At 36.0% G+C, this 25507-nt stretch overlaps 2 protein-coding genes across 2 annotated transcripts in view; both read left to right on the top strand.

The window, feature by feature from the left end:
- Positions 1 to 553: 553 nt before the first annotated feature.
- LOC129277521 (peroxiredoxin-6-like) lies at positions 554 to 17341 on the top strand. The gene is made up of 6 exons (XM_064110715.1): positions 554 to 992; positions 3978 to 4134; positions 4737 to 4877; positions 14008 to 14081; positions 15046 to 15118; positions 15948 to 17341. Exons 1-6 carry the CDS (start codon positions 907 to 909, stop codon positions 16071 to 16073), a joined length of 657 nt encoding a protein of 218 aa, XP_063966785.1. The 5' UTR covers positions 554 to 906; the 3' UTR covers positions 16074 to 17341.
- Positions 17342 to 19503: 2162 nt separating this feature from the next.
- LOC129278009 (serine/threonine-protein kinase TNNI3K-like) overlaps positions 19504 to 25507 on the top strand; it is a 30575-nt gene continuing 24571 nt past the window's right edge. Inside the window, exons 1-2 of the mRNA XM_064110248.1 lie at positions 19504 to 19550; positions 24540 to 24677. Coding sequence (XP_063966318.1) covers positions 24638 to 24677 — 40 coding nt within the window. The 5' untranslated portion in view covers positions 19504 to 19550; positions 24540 to 24637. The remainder of the gene's footprint in view (positions 19551 to 24539; positions 24678 to 25507) is intronic.

Here is a 25507-nt window from a genome sequence, read left to right on the forward strand (position 1 = left end):
GGTCTCTTTTTCATTTCTTTTCTTTGGCTTTTTGTCATATATATACAACCATTATATACTTTTTTTAGAAGCTTTTGATTTATCAATATTTGTTAATTGTATATTGTGTGTATTGTTACTTCCAATTTGAAAGTGTAAGCTTATATTGATTTACGCAATTTTTCTTGTATTTATATTTTGTAATTTTGATTTGTATGTCAAGAAGATATGAAATGAAATAAATAAATTCAATTCAATTTCTTCATTTTTTTCCTTTTTTTTTTTATTTTTATTTTATTTATTTTTTTTTTTTGGGGGGGAGGGGCGATAATAGTAGGGGCAGCCACTTCAACCCCAGAATCCTCGTATTTACCAGGGGCCACGGAGCCGGAAGGGGGGGTCTTGAGCCCCCACTTTCTTCTAAACCAACCTATACACGTGAAAATATAATTTTCTCCTTTTTTTTAAATTCAACCACACCCCCGCCCCTCCCACCTCCGCCTCTCCATTATGGCTCACCTCAAGGCTAGGACCAAACGTTTGAGTTGGCCGGTCTCTGCCATTGCCAGATTGCACTGCACTGATTAATTTAACGTTTTCGGGACGCTAAACGACCACGCCCACCTTTTGGCGCGCAGCTCAGACTCGTATGTACCGTGTATACGTGTCTCATATGCATGCGCAGCATAGCGCTAGCGTTTTTAGCCTGGCCGAAATTAATTGCCGGTATTGTGATTGTGCGTGGTGCATGCGGGCCGTGTCTAAGCTGAGTAGTGAGGACGACAGGATCTAACGTCGAAGGACTAAGTTAGGACTAGGAGAAGTAGAAGACGTTATCGAGTGGAATTAGAAGTTACTTCCACAGTTCGATTCCCATCAAGACCTAATCATCTCTATCTAGATCTACTTTTCTTTTTTAGTGCAACCATGGTGAATCTTGGTGAAATATTCCCTACCTTTGCGGCTGATACCACCATAGGCCAAATCGAATTTCATTCTTGGCTCGGTGATTCGTGAGTTTTCCTTGTTTCTTCTCTCTCACTCGGAAAGATGGGGGTCAGGTGTCCGGACACAATTTTGAAACCTTCTCTTTTGTATTTGGATTGCACAAAAAATATAAATTCAATAGTTGTAATTTGTTTCAGTTTTGTTCTCTATAATATCATGATTGCCTAAGACTTTGAACTAAAATTGGTAAAACTTTCTTGTTTGTTAGTATACCCAGTTGTTGTGTGTTACGACAGGTTGTGTGTCAGGACGATCAATTTTAGGTCATTTGAAGAAATTTACAGGCGAAGTTTCATCAATTTTTAGTACAAAATGTAGGAAATATTATAGAGAACAAAATCGAAGATGATTACAACTATTGAATTCATATTTTTAGGGTAATCTAAAGACAAAAAAGAAGGCTTCAAAAATATAAAGTGTCCGGACACCCGATCCCCCATCCTACTTTTTCAAATGGCTGTTTAAAATTGATTGTCCGGATGCACAACTGGGTATTTAACAGGTCTGCAGTTTAATCCACCTAAAAATTAACAGTAACACCATTCATTCCAACCCATTGCCAGTTAGTTATGTACATGATGTGTGGCCTATGTGTGTAATTGTTAATTGCAATTTGTGCTTATAAATAATTGTCCTCTATAGGGATTAACCTGGCTTGAGGACTCCATGATGATATTTTTTAATATTTCGACATAAACTTCTTCATCATGGAGCCTTGACACTCTTTCCATAGACGCTGCAGCGAGACCTACACACCCGGATGGATTTCCCTGGGAAATCCATAGTTAAAGGTCAAGTCCACCCCAGAAAAGTGATTATTTGAATAAATAGAGAAAGATCAATCTAGCAGAACACTGAAAATTTCATCAAAATCAGATGTAAAATAAGAAAGTTATGGCATTTTAAAGTTTGGCTTATTTTTTCACAAAACAGTGATATGCACAACTCGGTGACATGCAAATGAGAGAGTCGATGATGTCACTCACTATTTCTTTTGTTTTTTATTGTTTGAATTATACAATATTTCATTTTTTACAGATTTGACAATGAGGACCAACTTGACTGAACCAAATAGTATTAAACAATCCTAATTCCACATGTTCAGGAGAAATTAATCGTTGTTTCACTTGACAATGAGGAGAAAATTAGAATATTTCATATAATAGAATACAAAAGAAATAGTGTGTGGATGACGTCATCAGTCTCCTCATTTGCATACTGACCAGGATGTGCATATAACTGTTTTGTGAAATTAAGCGAAACTTTAAAATGTCATAACTTTCTTATTTTACATCCGATTTTGTTCAGTGTTATGTTTGTTGGATTTTTCTCCTTTTATTCATATCAACTTTTTGTTGGGGTGGACTTGTCCTTTAAGAGGGTGAAATTGGTTTGTAGGGGTGAATTTTATTTATCTATGAACCTTCATGCGCCTAATGCGTTTAAAGTGATAAAAATTATTTCACTATAAATGGTAAAAATGAGACGTTTCTTACCAGACCGATCTCGTTTGTCAACAAAGCAAATACAATAGACCTGACCCTTGAACCGCTTCATTATGACGTACATCCGATTAGCGATGCCGTTTTGAAGAACAATTTATAGATAAAAATTATTATTTCACAAATACTAAAATTTATATTGAAATCCATCCGGGTGTGTAGGTCTCACTGCAGCGTTGAACTTATGGAAAGAGTGTCAAGGCTCCATGATGAAGAAGTATATGTCAAAATATGAAGAAAAAAACATGGAGTCCTGAAGGCTACTAGGGATAGTCTCTATCATATTTTTTTTTAGTTATGTAGTACATGTAAGTAGGCCTAAGTAACAGTGGCCTAAATCTCTAAACTAAGTTTGATCAGTGTAGGGGTCTTGACTATTAAAGTTAGTTGCATTGCTGATTGTTTGCATCCACCAACATCATGTTGGTGTTGACTCTATGCAACATTAACAGAGCATGTGCTCCAAATGACTCTTAAAGTTTATGCTGGTAATAGTAACAAGAAAAACCCAATTCCATTCATTTAATGATCATTACATACCTATTCCTAACCACAGGGCTATATTCTGAAAATTGTCTTTTAACAGTAGATCTACTAATTCAGATCTACTGTAAGTTTAATCCCTATTTTGTAGCACTTGTTGATGCACTTGCCCTAAGAATATCAATTTCTGGCTGCTTTATACTTGTACATGGTAAGCTAGCCTTGTAAAAACAAAGTATATTATGCAAGAATAGTGTAAGGTTTAAATATTGTAGATGAATCATGATAAAGTTCTATGCTGTTACTCATAATTAATCATCAAGCAAAGGGAAAATAAGTGAAGCAGTAGAAGATGCAAATTAACTGAACAGAAGCTGAAGAAGTCTGGTACAGTGCACTGATTTAATATCGGGGCTACTTTGCCCCAACTCAACTCATGATCATTGAGCAATATACATATTAGGAATAACAACCCCAAAACCAAAGAGAATGGAAGGTGCGAACTAAAATGTAAGAACCCAATTCATAAGATAAACCAATAAGGAGATGAAGATGTCTGGGTGATTATGTAATAATGGAAATAGAAACCAAGGAGTCTGGTGAAGGAATGAAGATGACAAAAGAGAATGAGAGGAAAGGAATTCAATGTGGACAAGGATAAAATGGTAACTGAATATCATGAAACTCAAATAACCTATTAAAGTTCAGACAGCAAGGGCAGTGCTGAAAAGAAATGCAACTGAACTCATGTCTAGATGGAACAGAATATGTAAAACAGCTGAAGAAAACTCAAGTTAAAGGAAATAAAAGTTCACTTCACTCAGCAGCCAAAAGCTAGACATGCATTTAATATGAATTATCAACAAACCTACCCAATGGATACCCATTTTATTTTTTTCTTTCAATCAAATGAAAATTCATGAAATTAATCAATATGGAGTCAATTGTGTAGACTTTAACTTGGTAAAATTTAAAATGATTTCTTATTTATTTTCTATTTACTAGTTGGGGAATTCTCTTCTCTCATCCTGCGGACTACACTCCAGTATGTACCACAGAACTGGGAATGGTTGCCAAACTGACAGACGAGTTTAAAAAGCGAGATGTGAAGCTTATTGCTTTGTCATGTGATGATGTAGACAGCCACAAGGGATGGATTGAGGTAAGACAATGAACTCAGTTTCTCAAACATCAGCTTAAATAGGGAATTTGACACCTGGAGGAAGTTGACAATGGTGTCTTTCCCCAAGAATGGAATGAATTTTTTACCATTCCCATTGGTTTTGCATCTTTATTGATCGTAAACAAAGAAACTGTAAAAAGAAAAAAGATTGGCTAGGTATATGCATTGAATAGCACATAATAAAAGAGAGCCCAAGACATGGCCACATTACCTCAAGCAGGGCAGATAATATTAAATATTAACAAAAGTACCAAAAGTTACAACAATCTTTGATTTGACATTTACTTACTCCAGTAGGGCAGATAAACATAATGTTATGTACAGTAATATAAATTTACCATCTGGAGCATTTCTTCCTAAACTGTTGGCAAAGATTTTTAGCCAGATTTGGAAAGAATTTTATTTTATGCAGCTGTTTGTCAGCTTAATTTCAGCCCCAAAATACTTCTTGCCTCATTTTTCTCTTTCTCTGCATCATAGTAGGTACAGTATTGTGTGAGCTTGTCACACCATCTTTTAAGAAAGAAATGAAGTGATTTAAATAAATCTATAATGAGTTTTCTATCTATATCTGATTGCAGGACATCAAAACTAATTCTGGCTTCTCGCAAGATTGGCCATACCCAATTATTGCAGACCAAAAGCGTGATCTTGCCGTCAAGTTTGGTATGCTTGACCCTGATGAGAAAGATGATGCTGGAATGGCTCTCACTGCTCGTTGTGTAAGTATATACGGGCCTTTTCATTAAACCCCATCTGAGTCATTGTTATAGTATACTTGAGTATTACTAACATTCCAATATGGCGAAAGTGTTGTGATCATTCAATGAATTTTCAGCTGTTAGAAATCAAACTTTACACTTTATTAGCTCCCTCTTTCTGCAATGTTTTTAATGTATATTTAGAAATAACCCTTTAACCACTAATTAAACTTTGAAAAATATTGAATTTACCATTCAGATACTTAAAAAAATAGCATTTTAACCGGCAAAGATTTGATTTTAACAGCTAATTGGAATGAAACTAATATCAGCTCCAAAGAAAGAAGTTATGCTTAAAAGTGTTGTGTAACTTTACATTTGTAAAATACCACCAATGGGATATTGTGTTTTACAAATAGAGCATAAAGTGTAGGCTATATACTTGTTTTTATGCTTGTCTGTTTCTATATTCAAATCTGCATCTAAGCCAAAATTTTCAATAAGTTAATATAACACGAAAATTTTTCTGTTATGTTTTTCTTTTTATCAAAGTTTTTTCTTACCAGTTCTTTTGCAAAAATACCCACAAAACCACACAAAAATGAAAAAAAAAAGTTAATCTATTAATGCTTTAAAGTGATTTAGGCAATAGGAAATTGAATTAAGGCATCACAATTTTCAGAATTTTCAGAATATGAAAATACTCTAGTATACGGTAAGTGTGTTAATCAAGTGAACATTACTTTAAGAAAAAAATAAAAATCTACATAATGTGAGTTGGATCACTAACCCTACTTGCATAATTCTATTACATAGTAGAATAGCAGTCCTTTTTATAAACTGTAGAAAAAAAGAAAAAAACAGATTACATATAATTTCTCGATCATCTAACCCTTAAATAATAATCTAGCTGCAACTCTTTTTATCTCTCTAATAGTATTACATGTACTTTAAGCCCTCTTTAAATACATTCCACCATTCGAGAAACTTCCAATCAAACAGTACTTTGCTCTATGTACAGATTTAAATGAAAGAGCTTACCCAATTAAAAAATCTGGGTATATTTAGGCTCTTGTGCACATATATTCCTGATTTGTGCTGAGGTTTGCATATGTTACATAATATAAATACATGTAAATGATTTCAAGGCCACTCTTCTGTTTGATCAAAGTCTTTATTCTGGCTATCTCTCTTTCTTAATTTTTTTTCTCTCTCTCTTGCTCCCTCTCTCTCTTGCTCTCGCTCTCTGAGTCTCTTTGAATTCAGCAGAAATTTATGGCAGTCATTTCTTACACCATAAAGAATATGATTATACAAGGCCCCATTTATCTTAATCAAATATTGATTAATAAAGGAAGTAATATGATCGATATCACTTCCCCCTTGGAGTTCATGGTATGTTATTAAAGCATGTATTAAGTTTTGAATCAATTTAGAATAATATATATATGTATGTATATTTTCCTGTGGAAACATTTGACAAGCAAAAAGAAAAAAATAAGGACATTTCGTCCACAAAATTTGACAAGCAAAAAAAAAGGTTTTCAACCAAAAAATTAAGGACATTGCGTCCAAGAAAAAATTTGATAAGAAATTTGCTTTTACACTACAAATTGTAATTGTGCCTCTCAAGGGGGGGTACAAGCCGGCTGTGCCCCCCCCCCCTGGATCCGCCAGTGTCACTAAACATAGAAAAGCATGTGGGACAGTGTATTAATATTGCTTCTAAAAATACCAGACATTTGATGGAATTCCATGCTTATTTTGCTCATTTCTTGGCAATTATGCATTTCCTTCCAGAGCTTTTTGGCATACATACAAACACTGGTGGTAATTTCATTGGATTGTGTTTGAACTCATTTTGAGATCTTTTCCACAACTGGTATTTATATTTAAAGGGCATTTATTGAGAAAGATGTTACATAATGTACCAAGAGAGGGAACTAACGTCTTCAGTGATTTCATGAAAATAGCATTTGGCTGATTAAAAAAAAATACTTAAATAGTCCTACTTTATGTTTGTTACTAAATCAATATGACACAGTCACTTTGAATAGCACAAAGACTTAAACTTGCATTGCATACAGTTCTTGAGCCTTTAATACCCATGATGCAACAATCCTCTAAAATATGCCTATTACTATTCCATTACTCAAAAAATTTGCCAAGAAGCAATATATATCCAGATATCATTACTTTTTATTTTTCAATAATTATAGAATGACCATAACTAGTCAGAAGTGTAGTGTATACACAATGAAATCAGATAAATCAAGGAATGCAAATATTAGTATAACCTTGAAAAATTTGCAAATAGTAGTGTAGTTCAGGATGAGTTCGTGTACTACGTGCTTTGTGTGCACATGCCCCACGCACATGTACTGTGAAGAACGGAAGTTCCCAGGGATGTCTCAAAAAGTAATAGGGAGCTGGAAGACATTGTACACTTTTTTTATGAATGCAAATTTAGTAAAGAAATTTGGAAGAAAACAGAAAATTGGATTAATGAATGTACTCAGGCACATGTTAAGTTTAGTTTGAAAAATGTAATCTTTGGTTTTGATGAGAAAAGAAATGATGCATTGAATTGTTTGGTATGTATAATCAAACAGCATTTATTTTTTCAAAAGTTGAATAGTAAAAAACCAGTGTTTACATATGCAAAGAAAAAAATGATTCAATATTATGAAGATGAGAGATATATTAGTTCTATATCGGGTTTGTTTAACAAATTTAATACTAAATGGATGTCACTTCATTCTTTATTTACTTGAGAGAAATGTTTATAAGTATTATTATTGTTCGAGTTCATTTATTGATTGTGTAATAATGTTGGCTTTTGTATATTTTGATATAATGTGATTCAATAAAAGGCCTTTGGAGGGCTAAAAAGTTGGGGAAAAAAATGTTTCACAAAGTCTAATTAAAAACCACTTACATTTTAAAGCTTATACAGTATAAATAATTAAACAGGTCCATTTATATATATGCGCCTACATATTACCCATACCCTGAGTGTTGTATGCTCCTAGCTGAGGGAAATAAAACATTTACAGATCATGCACAGGGGATGCATGCTATATGTAGCTTTCGTTTATCCATCAATAGCATGAAGTAACACTGAGCATCGGCACCTCATAAGCATGACATCAATTGTGATGTGTTTAGATTATTTAGATTCTTCCTTTAATATGGGAGCCATCACACTTGGAACGTTATGGCTAACTTATGCCAACGTATGTAAGGCCAGCCATATCATCACATCCTGTAGATATTTATTTATTGATGTCAATCAAAAAGTCAACAATTTTTATGAGAATTGTAATTTGTTATCAGAATGTGACTTTCTTCACATCAGAAAATTGATTGGTATCATGCATCAGAAAGTCCATTGCTTGATATAATTTAAATAATTCAAAATGGCTTTGCATACATTACACTGGCTGAACATCCAAGCCTGGCAGCTTAATTCTTCATAACATGAAAAGAGCTTACATGTAAAAGCTTGCATTGATTCTATTTAACATTTTCACAGTGTCAGGTCAGGAGTTCCCTTTAAATACAATCTCTAACATGTATTTGCTAGATTCTTTGCCATATTTTGCATGCGGTCTGCATAATGCAGGCATGTTTTCACAGTTCTGGTTCTATTGACTAGAATGCAAATTCCATGGTATCTTTTGTGCTTTGGAAGCACAAAAAGAGGCTGGACACTCAGCATTCCAATTCAAAAGCTCATGATATCTATAAACACAGTGCAGAAAATCTACAGGTCAAGGGATTCACAAAATGGCCCAACCAACAAGGGGTTGTGAAATGGGGGGGGGGGGGGGTGCAGATTGATTCAGCCCTCAGTAGCTGTATTAAAGGACAAGTCCACCCCAACAAAAAAATTGTTTTGAATTAAAAGAGAAAAATCCAACAAGCATAACACTGAAAATTTCATCAAAATCGGATGTAAAATAAGAAAGTTATGACATTTTAAAGTTTCATTTAATTTCACAAAAGAGGTATTCCGGTCGGTATGCAAACGAGGGAACTGGTGACATCACTCACTATTTCTTTTCTATTTTATTATATGAAATATTCTAATTTTCTCATTGTCCTGTGAAAAAAGTTTTGTTTCTCCCTGAACATGTTGAATTACCATCGCTTAACATTTTATGGTTCAGTCAAGTTGGTCCTTAATTGTAAAATCTGCAAAAATTGAAATAATATATAATTCAAAGAATAAAAAGAAAAAGAAATAGTGAGTGAGGGACAACTCGATTGTGCATAACTTTTGTGAAAAATAAGCGAAACTGGAAAATGTCATAACTTTCTTATTGTACATCTGATTTTGATGAGATTTTCAGCATTCTGCTTGTCTGATTTTTCTATATTGATTCAAGTCAACATTTTTATGAGGTGGACTTGACCTTTAAAAACTACCATCAACTTGTGATTTTACATAGATTCACCACCAAATCTCAATTTTGTATTTGTTATGTTCCAAGGCCCCTGCCAATGGGGTGCATGATGGTGTGTCAACAGTCAATTTATGTTTAATTCAATAAACTTCTCAACTCTTGCAACAGGAAACAGGCTAAATATTAACTAAATTCAAGTTTTTAATACATTTTAAAAATTAATTACTTCTACCGGGTTAAATATAGAGAAAAAGAATCTGATTCTTCTATGAGTGCAGTTGTACACGTATGTAAACTGTACTTTCTTTTGTGCTTCGATCGTCTCTGCTTGAATGAATTAGACTACCCCATGGCAGGTAAATCTGCTTTATTGTGTTCTGTATAACAAAATGACATTAGTTTGTAAGGCTCAAAGTCCATACAGTGGTACATAATGATAAATGTGTGTGCATGCATGTGTGCAAATCACCAAGGCACAGTGAGCTGAGCTCTGGTTAAAAAAAAGGTCAATGTGAATTATAATGAGTGTCAATTAATATTTCAATCTTAAAAATGCAAAAATGAAGTGGACAGATCTTATTTGAACCAATTAATTGTGTGTATTTGGGATTACTAAGCACCTCTCCTAGTACTTTTTTTCATTTTTGACTTGCCTGCATTTCAAAGCGATCTTAGATGCCTTGTTTTCCAGTGGCGGCAGTGTCGTCTACATTGAAATCTTAACCAAAGTTAAAGTTTTGAAATATCTTTACTTAGAAGAAAGTATACAGATTTATTTCAGAAAACTTGGATAAGAGTAATCGGGTATCACTGATCATCCCGCCTGAGTTTCAGGTCATTTAGGGTCAATGAACTTAGACCATGTTGAGGGAATCATTGAAATCTTAACCAAGGTTAAGTTTTTGAAATGTCATAACTTTGAAAATACATATATGGATCTACATGTAGTTCATGAAATTTGGACAGAAAGTAATCAAGTCTGGCACGAGTCTTAGGTCACATGATCAAGGTCCAAGGTCATTTATGGTCAATGAACTTTGTATTTAATTGTCATATGAATGGAGTTTTTTTTGCATAATTATTCGTCTTTGTTGTTATTGATTTGTTGACGAAAGGGACATCGATTCAAGAAATTTAGTTCCACCGTAATTGAGATACAAAGCCGTAAAGCTTCATTATTCGATCTGCAAAACAGAAAATAATGAATCATAAATCTCCATGTATTAACTGGAATGCTTGAATTAAATACTTCTTGACAGAACAGATTTGTATTGCCTTTAACCTCTTCACGTAATTAACCTCAATCTAAGCCTTAATATTTTTATTCCAATTTGCATAATCTCCTTTGACTAATTATCTCAAATATCCAAATTAAGAAAGTGGCATCGACTCACAAAATACCAAAGTAACTCAATCAGGCATTAATGCTGTTGAGTGTTCAATCAAATGGACTGTTGAAAATAAGTAGAAACAGTCCTATACTTTCACTTGCACCTCTAAATATTAACCTTTCAATTGCATAAGGCCAAAATAAATTGAAATTGCATGTGCTTTGAAATAAATTCGCATATACATAACTTCACTTCAAAGTTGAATTTACTTCAATTATTTTACTCTTTAAACTTCAGCTGATTTTAACACTGAATTAAAATAAATGAGCAACTGAGGCTCGAGTGCTGGAATATTTAGATAAGCTCCAGCTTGTTCTGTTCTTGGGTTAATTCATATCTTAACATAACTATCAAATTGCTTGATTAGTAGCAATTATAAATTCTGTTTCTCATCACAGATTAGTTGAGATAAATTTCATGTGACCATGTCAACTATACTCCTTTTGCAGTGCAAAATTGACTTTCATTTTAACCTAAAATTATATGTAAATTACAGCACTAAATAAACCATTTTCAACTTCTACACTTGAGAAATTAATACTTCCTTAATTAATATTTACTCCAAAGCTGCCAAGTAAAATCTCAATGCAAACCACCATTGCATTCCAAAACAACCTAGTGCACACTCTAGTGCATTTCAATTTTAATTATATTAATATCTGCCAAACTAAGTTACTGACTTGGCCATTCTGTTAAAGTTGTTAACATAGCATCAACATTTAGATGTATCATGAGCAACAAATCCTCGTCTTTACCTCTCCAAAATGTCTTTCAAAATTTGGTACCTTTTTTCCACATAAATTTCATCCCCAAATCAACTGTTGGAATATGAACCAAACAATCATAATTTTCATATGCAACACTGATATAACTACTCATTCGTCCATAATTTTTCCACTTGAACATGACTGGGCGTGGCAATACTAGCACACGCTGAAATGATTTACATTATTATGCAAATGAGGTTAACCGAGTTCATTCGGGTTTTCTGACTTGGGCCTATATATGCTCGATTTAAATTATGAGTTCTAATGTCTTTCTTTCTTCATCGCTTACTTCTGTGGCAGAACTAAAAGTCTTCATTCAGAAATTCTTGTTTGTAGCAAAACAGACGAATTAGCGTCCATATTTCAGCTCCGCAATCTTCCGTAGCCTGCTCGAGTAACGTTCTCAAGGACTAAAACATGGCGAAAAAGCGAAAACAGTAAACAAAACTTTCACTAACTGCGCATGTCCGTTATGGTGCCCTCAAATCAAAGGTTAAAGCAAATGTTCATCAAAATTTTCTATCACATGAATTTAAGCTAAATCTCTTCGCTCTGCGAAACAATTATCAAAGTCAGCACTGCTTCTTTATTGAATCACATAATGTAGGTGAGACTGCCAGAGGTGTTCCACTTCATATATATATTTAAAAAAACATTTGAACATGAACATCTTGTCTGATCTCAGTAATGAGATTAGGGTTAGTCAAAATAAAAAGACCATATCAATTATCATGAAATTTTCAGCCCATTCCTTTTTTTCATGTTAACAAGACAAGAAAATATTTTTTTTTTCATCTGACATGCTTCTGTAAGATTGTAAAAATACATATACACCCACCATGAAAACACTTTATCACTTTCAAATCATCACTCACTCTAGAAAAGTTGGAGGAAATACTTGTCCATGTTCCTAATATAAACTGGAAGAGAGATACATGTAAGAGATACTTTTTTAATGGATTTCCCAAAGATAAATGATTTGTAGAGGAATTGGCAATGTACACATATGCGAAGATTATAACCCTAAAATTATTTTTGGACAAGTTTTATTTGCTGTTTGTTAGGTGCATCTTACATCCATATCTGCATAAAATTTTAACATATTTACCTGTTTATAGCAGTTGTAGCCAAATAAGAGGCAAAAAAAAGGGAGAAAAGAAATCTAAAACAATAGAGGCTGTGGGTTGACATTAATTATGCTTCTAAATAATTTCACATACATTTTTTGTTTGCAAATCATCTAAATATATTTAGATTTGTGGTCTGGCATGGCAAGAAAACATTACAAATATTACAATGGGGGGGGGGGGGGCAGTCAAATGTTTTGCTGTACACATGAGTGACCAAATTATTTCCAAACACCCCCTAAACAATTTTTTCCTGTGTGCAAAATAACCCCCTAAACAATTTTTTTTTGCGGGCTTCATTGACACATTTTGGCCCCTAAACATATATGACTGCCCCCCCCCCCCCGGATAATTCTATTACGATACAATATATTTTGCATACCAGTCACTGATGGACACATTGTTGCTTTCCAGCTAGTGGATCTAATGAAAATCACATAATACTCAAGAAATCCAAGATGGTGCTTGTCTCATCGAAAGTCTTAATGATGCACCCCTTGGCGAAACTAGAATTCCCCCACATAGGACACCCCCCCCCCTCCACACTCAGTACACTGAAATTACCTATGCATGTCCAAGGCACCTTGAAGCCATGAACAGGAGAAATATTTTGGAGTAAATCTAGATCACAATCACAATAGGTTTAAGTAGCCACTGGACTCCGCAAATGTTACATAATCTGTTGATAAAAACTGGTATTTGGTGCAATAAATTAGGCCCAGCTTTCAGAGGTTTGCTTTAAAAAATTACTTTATTTGCTAATAAGATGGGTGTGAACAGACTACAGATTCGCTCTGTAAAAATGGTATCCAAGCTTCCCTCCTTTCAATCAAACTAGTACTATGTGTTTACCTTTTTGTGAATGAAGAAAAATAAAAGAATTGTATTTGTTGATACTCAGAGAGTTAGCTGTTGATTTTCAAATGCTACCGTATTGAAAGCTCCAGCTTCTATCCAATTCTGCATGGTTTGACAAACAATATTCACCCTGCTATTATCTCTGTGGTACACAATTTCTTTAAGCCCATTGTTTTCTTTTATGCATGTATAACCACACTACAAATTAGTGAAACCTAGATGAAGTTTTAATCCTGGTATTGGAAAACACCACATACATTTCAGTGGTTTACGGAATACCATGTGTTGAGTCCTGGAAAGGAAAAAAAAATGGATAGAGATATAAGACAAAACAAAAGGCGAGAAATTGGAGGTCCTGGAACTCCTTAATTTGAAAATATTTTGTACTCTCAAATCAGAAAAAAAAAATCTCCAAATCTATTCAATTTACAAAATATTATATACTTATTGTTTTCCCAGCCAATGTTTATTATCATTTTTACTTTAAATGACCAAAATCATATATCTTTAAAACTGGTCATGATCCATAGATGCCAAGTGTGATATACTTTCATTGAATGCCATTAACTAAAATATTGTATATTTTTATTTGCATATAGGTGTTTATCATTGGACCAGACAAGAAGCTTAAGCTGTCCATCCTTTATCCAGCTACTACTGGCAGAAACTTTGAGTATGTATAGTAGGCCTATCGGAAGGGCAGCATTAGCTTCCTCGAGGGGATGGCGACCCCCCAAAAAAGTCGTATTTGAATAAAAGAGAAATATCAAACCGAAATTCCAAAAACCAGTATGGTTCTGGGCCTTGTTAGCCCCCCAAGAGAGACGCATAAATATCGTCAAGAGATAGAAATTGGCTTGGCTTTGGTCATGTTTGGTATGATATGTTCATGAAGACCATTCTTCAGGGCACTTTCACACATAAGGCCTGTATTCTCAGAGGCAATTGTACCATGGTATACAACCATTCATTTAAAATCAGAATTTTCTTTAGCGTACAATGATGTCAGAAGTATAATTATGTAAATCTGCACCGTCCATGGTTTTGTACCATGGTTCAATTTTAACCTTTTCAAGAATAGGGCCAAAGTTAATCTTGAATGTATTTATATATCGGGGACCCATTTCATGCAGAGTTATAATATGGTAAAATTGTCATTACGGTAACTACCATGAAAACCTCGATTGTGATTGGCTGCTGAGCCCTGTTACCATGGTAGCTGCCACAATGGCAAAGTTCAACACTTGTAAGTCTTTTATGAAACAGGCCCCGGGAGAACTTGTGAGCAAGTCGGAGAGCAAGTTTGATTATGTAGATCAGCCCTTAATAGGCTGCCGTCTCATTGTACACACTCCCGTCATATTCTTGTGTGCACTCTACACTACAGTCCTCAATGGATTTCTTCGAATTTATTTTGTATGGGCCTATAAGGGTATATATATATATATGTAAAACATGGTAACATTTGGCAATGCTGCCCCCATTGTTTCATCTTTTACAGGCTAAAAAGGCTTATCTGCAGTTGACAGGTCACATTTCATCAAATTACCATTCGCCTGAGTAATCCATGAATCAGATCAATAAAGCAATGGTTTTCGAAGTCTCTAATTTTGTTTTCTTTTCTTCTATATCTGCAGTGAGATTCTCCGTGTTATCGACTCTCTCCAGTTGACAGCTACGAAAAGAGTCGCAACCCCAGCAAATTGGACGGTATGACATGAGATCTAGTATTTTTTATTCAATTTCATAGAATATACAAAATATAAAAGAGACAGGCTCTGTTGAATAAATGCATAAAAATGCACCTATTGTTTGTCTAGGAAGCCACCAGCTTGTCAAAAACAAACTGTGTAAATAGAATTTGATGTAATGTAGACTAGTAGACATTTTATTGCTATATTTCATGCCAATGAAAATTTTGTCATGCATGTACTAGGGGTATAATGATGTTGCAAGACTGTCGTGGTCACATATTTAGGTTAAAATAAATACCATTTGAAGTCAGACACTTAAAGTTTACTTGCAAGGCTTTTTTTTATGAACTCGAACTTTCAGTTCAGGCTTGGGGAAATTGTCTTGTTATGTAGCAGAAAAAGGGTCCTTTCTTATTTTCAGCCTGATTTCAGGGGCTGCTTTTCACAACTTACTGTCTATGTCTGCTATATTGGATAAGCTTAAACATTGTGATGAATTGGGATTTCCATGATTCCTTTTTTGTGATGTAGCTGGGAGCTTGACCAAGAAGAGCTTTATATACAATTAGGATTTTGAATATTTTTCCGTGTCGTATTGACAAACAATGGGCTGGTTTTTATTCAGGCCTGCCGCCCTGCAGATCGTAACATGACAAGAAGACAGGAGGTCCCATTTTCAATTCATTAAGATGACTTAGTTGGAGATTGAACCCAAGACCGCCCATTCATGAGGCAGGTGCTTTACCACTGAGCTACCATACCTGGTTATATTTATTTATGTTATTTTAAAGGGAATATTTATATATTTTGTATTCTCACCTCTCCTATGTCTTTTGTCGTAACAGAGTGGCAACGAGTGCATGGTGCTTCCAAATATTCCAGATGAGGAGGCTCGAAAGCTCTTCCCGAACTTTAGGAAGCAGGATGTCCCATCAGGAAAGAACTACATGCGATTTACCCCTCAACCCTAAAGTGACTTTTTCACCAAGTCAAGTCTTCACAAAATGAACACCCGTTCATGTCATTTATGAGTATTCTATAAAGTGAGAATTATGTACGTTTTTTTTTATTGAAATGGAATTTTAAAAATAGAGCTCGATTAACATTTGATTTCTTTTCAAAACAATAAATTGGATTGAAAGGTTCAAGATAGATTAGAGATGAATATTTTTCGCTTATCTGCATTACAATTATTCCTTAATCTATAATCTTTTAAAACATACTAATTTGTTTAGTTTAATTTGGTGGTTTGGTTACTAATATCCATACCCTTTCCTCTGTTTAAAGTACTTTTCTAAAGAAAGTAACAAGAAGGATATCAGTACATGTGTATATGTATGTGTGTGTGAGTGTTATGAATAAATGATTAAATCATGTTATATTTTCAAAGAAGATTAGTTTATTTTACCAAATTAGAAAATATCTTGAAGAAGTCTTGTTTCTTAATACTGGTACTAGTGCTGGATAATGCATGATAATTATTACACATTCCTCTTTAAAAAAATATTAAAAAAATTACTAAAATGCTTATAAATTGTCGCCACTTACAGTGATTTATTTACAAATTTGTTTGTGAAGTATCCAAAGATTCATTTACAGTAACGAGAATAAAGATATCCCATATTGCAAAAGAATATTCTGTCATATCTGCTGTATGGAGAATGTAAAATTTCTATGTGATGAAATGTTTGTGGTAAAGGGAAGGAATGCACTATGCCAACTGTTATTGATGGTGATATAAATAACTGTTCAATTTCATGCTTGGATAGCCACATTTATTTTGTACATCAAACCTCTACAAATTGTAGAGAACAGATTTGTATAGACCCAATATCCAATTCCAAGGATATCCATGAAAGCTTGTTCATGATCTATATGAACTTTTAAAATCTTAAAATCACAATTTGATTTAGGTTTGGAAGGATTTATCAACTTTCAGTCCTTTGGATGGATGGGATAACTAAATCACATCAATTATTGCAATTGCAGTACTTACTTTTTTATGATGCAGCTGAGTCCATCATGTTCATTACTTGAAAAGTGGAAAATGTGCCTTTGTTATTTACACATCACAGGTGTTGACTGTCTTTTCACAATAATTGTCGTAAAGGAGAAATCATGTCTTAGGGTGTTTTACATAAAGTCGAAAGATTAGATGACCTTGAATAAGGTTGTGCCTTCTGTTCAAATAAACGGATATGTGACTGTTACCAAAATAAAATCCATTGGAAAAGCAAAATTTGTGTTTTTGTTTCATTAATTGTTTTAGGATGAGAAGGAGGAAGAGGATGATGAGAAAGGGGGGGAGGAGGGGGAGGAGGGGAAAAAAGGGTGGGGAGGTTGAAGACGAAAGGGGATAAGGAGCAGTTGTGGAAGGTGGAGGATGATGAGAAAGACGAAGAGCATGAGGGGGAGGAGTAGAAGAAGGAAAGGGTGGACAAGAAGGGGAAAGGGAAGAGAAGCACTGGAACAGAAAAAAGCAGAGCAGAAGAAACTATAATAGAGGAGGGTGTGAAGCTAGAAGAAGAATAATTAGCAAGCAGGAGTGTTGTTCAATGATTTGGAATTTTTGGATCAAGGAGAGGGGAGCAAGAGTGAAAAAAAAATCAAACTTTTAGTCATGTTCTGCATGCCAAATTTTCATACAGAATTTTTTTAAGTAGAGAATTTTATACATTTTAAAAGTATTTTTATGCCAATTTTAATGGTTTTATAGTGCTTTAAATTGTTAAAAAAACACACCATATTTTGCAATGCGTAATGTGAATTTTTCAAGTTTTCAAAATTATTTGTGGGGTCAGTTTTGAATCGAAATGGGGGTGAATTGCCCCACCCCTGATCGATGCCTCTGGAGCAAGAGAAGGAAGAACATCAGGAACTGGAAGAAGAAGAAAAGGACAATGATTGCAGGGAAAATAATGAATTTTTACATGTTACAAAAATAACCAAGGTAAAAATAAATATGACAACAAAGAACAATGAAATAACAAGAGGCCCAAATGTGAAATACATGTATTGAAAACAATCCCAGAACCAGCCCAGAATATTTCCCAAAATACTTTATATCAAACAGGTTCATTAATATATCAATGAATATATCAAACTTAAAATGCGATGAGACAAATATCTGACGGTAAAATGCATAAAACATATAAAGGAATCATAGACACTTGAGCAAAGCAAAAATGATAAAGCAGAAGGATTTTTCACAATGTGGAAAACAATATCACAAGAAAAAAAGGTTTGGAGATCATTGCTTGAATTGGGCACACCTGAAATATGACTTCAGGTGTTAAATGATATGCATATCAGTTGGGGAGCAAATGTTCTTTTATAGAAAATAGGCCATAGGCAAAAAATAAGGGCATTTTCTTTTTTGGACAGATGAGGGCGAAAAGTGTATAGTAGTTATTTTCCGTATAAAATCAATTAAAAACTGATGGATAACTCATATTCAGTTTTGTCAACACAATAACACTGTTCTTTGACTCCAGCGCCCGATTCCTAACCTATTAGCAGCTAGGGCTAGGGGCCACAATGTGGGGGGGGGGGGGGGGGGGGAGCTCACCATGCACAAAAAATCACAATCAGATGTGGTCATTTTTAATTTTTTGTACAGGCATGGTTTTGGGAAAAAAGTGGGGGGGGGGGGGGCTGAAGCCCACCCAGCCCCCCCCCCCCGTTTTGTGGCCCCTGACTGGAACTTAAGGGGTCTTAATGTAGAGATGGTAGAGATAAAATAAAATGGACACTGAGTTAAAAGGGGGTAGGCCTATATATAAAAATAATGCAGCAGACATCTACATCAAAGCGGAAACTATAAGCACAAATCAGATAAAATGGTCACAATTATCAATTAAGTTATAGGGCAATTTATCAGGCCATGGAGGTGGCAATTCTCTATTGGTAGATAGTAGATATACTGGTGAAAGTTATCTTTTGTCATTGTGATTAAAAGGTGTATTAAATTGTAAAAAAAACAAAAACTTGACTCAAAGAATTCCCGCACGGCGACAAAACTTAAGAATGAAACCAAAACCTTCATGTGCACTAAGCTTAGTCTAGAGGATATGAAGTTATCTAGACGACCCCTAAAAATAATGACTAAACTAAATAAAAAATGAAATAAGGACAAAGATCGGCATGCATGATTCATTTATATATCTAATACATTGTAAAGCAATAATTTTGTTTGGGTGGGGTTATTGCAGGGTAGAAAAAAGCATTAAAAAAATTCTTTGTGACTTCACAGTAGGGCAGGGTATTGATGAAAATTGATGCTTTTTCCCCTTTTCTTTTTCCGTATCTTTTCATAAATTATGCGTGATAACCAAGCTGGATATGGGGTTTTGTTCAGAATTTTTCATTTATAATTTGTACAGTTCATTGTCATTGGTAATCGACGCGACTCATCTTCTATCTATAATATCTCTGACTCTGTCTCTGTGGTAAGAATTTAGAGTATTCATCTGATTAATTTAAAGGAATTGTGATGTTTATTTCATGATATTATTTATTGGAGTGCGAATAGTATGATTGAAAAGAAGAGTGATCGCTCTGTATCGGAATTTTGAGTTTCTGATTGAGAGTACCGGTACTTGGAATTTAGACTTGGAGCATCGCTCTGTGTCTGTGACAGACTGGCGCTGCGGCACTGCTGCGAGCCTACCGTACTTCTGAGTGTCGGCCGTCGGCTCGCCGCGGGGGCGGAGGGATCGGGACCCCAGGGCAGGCCGGGCTCGGGCTGGTGCTCTGTCTGATACTAGACTGAGTATTTTATTTTGAGTCGGATGATGGTGGTGAAAAGGCAAGAAATCTTCTATTAGTCATTATGAACACCTTTGTTGCTCACAGCTTCATTCCAGATGCCTTTAAAGTTTAAATATGGAATTATTCTACCACTACACAAGGGGAATGGTAGACCTCTCACTGATCCCTCTTGCCCGGGGGGGGGGGGGGGGGGGGGGGGGCCACTTACATTGACGAGTGGATACCATGCGCGACCCAAAAAACACGTAAAAAGGATGTCTTTTTCAAGATAGGGCACGTTACGTACGTAACGTAATATTAATAAGGGTGTCAAAAACACTAAAATAATGAAAAAAGGGTATCTATTTCGCTAGGAAAGCTACGTGTTTAGGGTCAGACTTGCGAGGATATAAAAAATTAGGACTAAAATGTTTTATAAAGGATGTACTTTTTGCCCCAACAGTCAACACTACGTGTTTATTTGCGCGAGGTGTGGGAGATGGGCCGTACTACTAAACCCAATAATGTAGGTAAAGGTAAAACCGACGACCAACGTCCGTGACATAACAATTACTTGTTTAGGGGTTCAATTCAGGGAATTCTTGCCAAGAGTATCGTTTTGTTTCTAATCCTTGTTAAGGGTAGGGTTTCACACGCCAATACTTGTTAAGGGGTGCATTTTCAGAATATAGAAAATACGTATTTAGGTAACCCAGAGAGCTCCCGCCCGCGCAGCGGGCGGGAGCCCAGAAGCTTACCGTGTATTTTACCATTGTCACCGGACTAGGGTGATTTATGGTCTAAATATTTCTCCAAATGAATTGTGAAAACAGAAAGTATACAATTACCACGATTATATGGATGAAGGTCTAACGAGTGGCAGATTCCTGACATCTGGGCACAGTCTGGAACCTCAAAAAAACGAAAAGTTCTCTCCTTCTACCCCGTCTCGATCGGCCATTTTTGTTAAAAATCGTAACAAAATGGCCGATCGAGACTGGGTAGAAGGAGAGAACTTTTCGTTTTTTTGAGGTTCCAGACTGTGCCCAGATGTCAGGAATCTGCCACTCGTTAGACCTTCATCCATATAATCGTGGTAATTGTATACTTTCCGTTTTCACAATTCATTTGGAGAAATATTTAGACCATAAATCACCCTAGTCCGGTGACAATGGTAAAATACACGGTAAGCTTCTGGGCTCCCGCCCGCTGCGCGGGCGGGAGCTCTCTGGGTTAGTATTTAGGGTGCTTTTCGAGACCCCATGGTCGCGCATGGTATCCACTCGTCAATGGAAGTGGCCCCCCCGGGCCCTCTTGCTACAGAGGAATAACCCTGTCATCTACTTTCTGCAAAGTATTGGAGTTGCTTATAAAACCCAAACTTCTAGAACAGCTTCATCAAAGAGGGATCCCTGATGAGCTACAGAGTGGTTTCCAAGAAGAGCACTCCTGTTCCCTAACAGCAGCCTCTCTCAACCTCATCATCGAAGCTAATACTAAACATGGTACTCAGAACAACGTATGCATCATTCCTCGACGCTGCCAAGGCATTTGACACAGTGTGGCACGATGGTCTTCTTTACAAGCTCTATCATGATGGGGTGACAGGTTATCTGTGGAACATCCTTTTTCAGCTGTATCAAGGTCTTCTTGGAGCTTTTGCATGGAAGGACAGACAGAGCAACTGGTTTCCTATCCGACAAGGTGTACGTCAAGGAGGAATCCTCTCTCCCCTTCTTTATTTGATCTACATCGATGGACTCATACAGAAGCTGAGGAAGAGTGGCATAGGCTGTAAAGTACTTTCCAGATACACAGGAACTCTTGTGCTTGCTGATGACGTAGTACTCCTCGCCAACCTCCCTGAAGATCTACAGCGTATGCTTGATATTGTCTTGGAGTACACCAAACAGTGGCACTACACCATCAATCCCTCCAAAAGTGCTGTAGTGATTTTCAACTTAGGACGTAACTCTGCGGATTTCCAATGGCACTTTGGTTCAGACATCATTCCTGTTCAGGCCTGCCATCCTCACCTTGGTGTCTTGCGCTCCTCTAATAAACTGAATCGCACCCATGAGATCTTTCAAAAGGGTAATAAGGCCCTGTACAGCTTGACAGGTACTGGTGCTTACCGGAGTGGTTTGTCCCCTGTCATTGTTTCCTCCCTGTGGAAAACATTATGTGCGCCCAGAATGTTGTACGGATTTGAGGCTCTTAACCTACCGGATAGAGATAAGAGGGCCTTGGATGTGATGCAGAGCCACCTTTTCAAAAAGCTACTTGGTCTTCCAAGGACAACTGCACAGGAGGCTGTTCCTTTGCTTACAGGGATTCCCCTTGTATCTGACTCAATTAATCCCCTACATCTGCGTCTTCTGGGAAAGATTATCTCTCTACCTCAGGACAGAATTGAGCACAGGATCTTTTCGAGTGTTGTCTGCCAGGAGCCTACTATTCCTACCATTAAAGTACTCAAGGTTCTTCTAGAGAAGTACAATCTTCCATCTCTACCGGATCTCCTGCAGCAAGGTTGCTCGTATCTGACATGGAAGAAGAGAGTAACAAATGCAGTGGAAAGTAAAGTCCTTGCATCCCTCTCCGAAGAAACCTCCCTTAAGTCGTCCCTTCTTCTGTTCCATGATATTGACTTGGTGCTTCCCTATCATGTATTCCCGTCCGTCATTCACCCTGCACATCTCCGGATAGCCATCAATATGAAAGCTCAGTTTCTTACCAGCACCTATCTCACCCAAAGTCGACTGTGCAAGATCTCCAGACTAGTTTCCGACCCAAGTTGTCCTGCTTGCCATGCACCTGCGGAAACTGTCTTTCACTTTGTTAGTGAATGCATAGCCTATACCCATCTTAGAAATAATCTTCTGAAACATTTTCCAGAGGATGCCATTAAATTTCAAATACAGACTCCTATCTTTATGTTGCAAGAACCAGACTTATCCTCCTTGGTGTCATTGGCAATGTCTCGTATCAGTTTCCTGACTTTCATCCTGTTACTCTTCAGTTTGTGTTTGATATAAATTTCTCAAGACAGCGCCTTGTTGATCAAGCTGCTGCAAACAGTGACTAATAGCTCATTATTTTACCATGCTGCACTGCAACTAAAGGCTTGCAGTTCTCCGGTGAACGGAGGAATTCAACACAGAAGAAGAAGATGTCCCTGGCTGTGGTCACACATGTCTACTGCTCCAGTTTTGGTACAGTCAGTGTGCCGCCGCCATTTTGGCCCCGAACTTTAAATCAAATCAGCACTGTCTTGGCATAAGTTACTTGAACTGAGTTGACCGAGTCGAGGCTCGAGCCGTGCGGGACGCCAGCAGGCAGCAGAAAAATATGTCTAAGTTAAGTTAGATAGGCCAACGTTTGCCCCGGGGACCTCGACACGACACAGTACACTGTGTTCGGGCTGCCGCAGTAAGGCCAACGTTAGAATCTAACAGTTAACGTTTAGACCAAACTTTTGCCAAAATTACGACCAGTACGACAATACACCAGAGACGGTGGCCTGTACGTAGGCTGTACTGTTTCCACTTCCAGAATAAGAAGAAAAACCTTGGTCTCTTCTCAAGCTAGTCTACAGTCTACAGAGTTAGTAGCTAGACAGTTATATCATAACCTTGTACATAGAATGAGTGGTCTACAGTGAAAGACTAAAAGTGAATAATGACTAAAACTAAAAGTGAATATGTAATTGACTATGCTGATGGCAGGAGAGTATTATATCCTTCTGTACGTTAGCTCTGTCAATTAACTTTCAATCAAGGTGTGACTCAGATTTTTTGCTCTTTATTGTTAATGTTACCAGTCAGTGAATCACACACTGCGATTTGCAAGATGACAGTGTATATGATTGCGTACAAGGATGCATCATTGTAGTAAATTGGAAAGACTTCCATATGTCCCCTCCAATAATTAAAAAAATTATACGACAAAACCAACTATGTTTTTTATCTTTTTTCTACTTCCGGTTGGCCTGAGATTTGAACGTCTGGTTGCAGAAAGGGGCATCTCCAGTCTATCGCCTTACTCATGAAGCTAGCAGGTATAGCTGAAAGCCATTGGGTTCACAGTCATTATATTATGACTAGTCTAGTCTCCAAGGCCCGTATTCTGAAGTCGGGTTTAACTTAAACTCAGGTTTAAAGTTGTGGTTTAAGTATGGATAGCCAATTGTTACATAAATCACTAACAGTAGAGATATCATATTTCAGCTCATTTGGCTCTCAAATCATTCATAATTGTCTAGGAAACTTGTATAAATAGATGATTGTCTTCACCATCGATGAATCAGGAAAGAGCACAGTTAACATAAGAAACATACAACTTAATAAAAATTTTGACACTTTTGGCTTCCCATAATTTTAGCACAGAGTTAGACCATGGTCTAAGTTAAACCTGTCTTCAGAATACGGGCCCAAAGGTATAGGGGATTTATCTTTCTGACTAAACCGATGCACTTTTCCTTCCTAAATCTCTTTGATATATGTTAGATATGACTTGATGAACCTTCTTCATATTTTTTTTCAGTTTTACTGGAGGGGACGTATGGAAGTCTTCCTAGTGAATTTTATGTTTGAGGCATAGCTTTGCTCCAATGGATTTTTGTGTTTGTACATGTAGATCCTATATTTACAAATAAGGATATCTCTCATTTGTATTGTTGCATACAGATTGAAAAAAAAGAAGAAGAAAGATCTGCTTATTACATTTCAAGTGCTGCTATTCACAGTGATGATAATATCTACTGGAGTACACTTCCCATGATGCCATGGGTGCTTACAAGTCACGTCCAACTTCTTCTTGTGCAGGTTAGTAAAATGTGCTAAAGAGAAACAACTAGAGTTTAACAGTTAACCCATAGAGGGGGATATACTGCAAAGAAGACTTTTACGAATTCTCTTTATCCTTTTGGTAGTAATCACACATATGGAATATGTGTGTGTAGAGAGAAAAATGTACTGAAAATGTTGATGCCATCCCCATTGCAGTAGGATAACATTTCTTCTTAGAGCATATTAGGTAAATTCAATTTAAACACTTTTATGGAGATAACTCTTGATAGTGACAGAACAAATGCATAATTCAATTTTTCCAAGGCACGCAATTCCAATTTGCCTCTTCAAAGTGCAGTGAAAGTAAATCAGCTGCCACTTTGCACCACTTTTTTCTTTTTTAAGGACAAGTCCACCTCAACAAAAAGTTAATTAGAATAAAAGGAGAAAATTCCAACAAGCATAACACTGAAAATTTCATCAAAATCGGATATGAAATAAAAAAGTTCTGACATTTTAAAGTTTCGTTTAATTTTACAAAACAGTTATCTGCATATCCTGGTTGGTATGCAAATGAGCAGATCGATGACATCACCCACTCACTATTTCTTATGTATTCTATATATTATATGAAATAATAAAAATGTTAATTTTCTCATTGTCATGTGAAACAAAATTTTATTCCTCCATGAACATGTGAAATTACCATTATTTTTACAGTTTATAGTTAAGTCAAGTTCGTCCTTATTGTCAAATCTGTGAAAAATGAAATATTGCATTATTCAAACAATAAAAACAAAAGGAATAGTGAGTGAGGGACCATCATTGACTCTTTCATTTGCATATAACTAAGTTGTGCATATAAC

Source organism: Lytechinus pictus, chromosome 15 (genome assembly GCF_037042905.1).
Source record: "Lytechinus pictus isolate F3 Inbred chromosome 15, Lp3.0, whole genome shotgun sequence".
Classification (NCBI taxonomy): domain Eukaryota; kingdom Metazoa; phylum Echinodermata; class Echinoidea; order Temnopleuroida; family Toxopneustidae; genus Lytechinus; species Lytechinus pictus.

Excerpts from the sequence above, each read along its gene's own strand:
- LOC129277521 (XM_064110715.1), top strand. The coding sequence starts at position 907 with ATGGTGAATCTTGGTGAAATATTCCCTACCTTTGCGGCTGATACCACC. Across the intron at positions 4,135-4,736 it reads GCCACAAGGGATGGATTGAG|GACATCAAAACTAATTCTGG; the intron begins GTAAGACAATGA and ends ATCTGATTGCAG. Across the intron at positions 15,119-15,947 it reads CAACCCCAGCAAATTGGACG|AGTGGCAACGAGTGCATGGT; the intron begins GTATGACATGAG and ends TTGTCGTAACAG.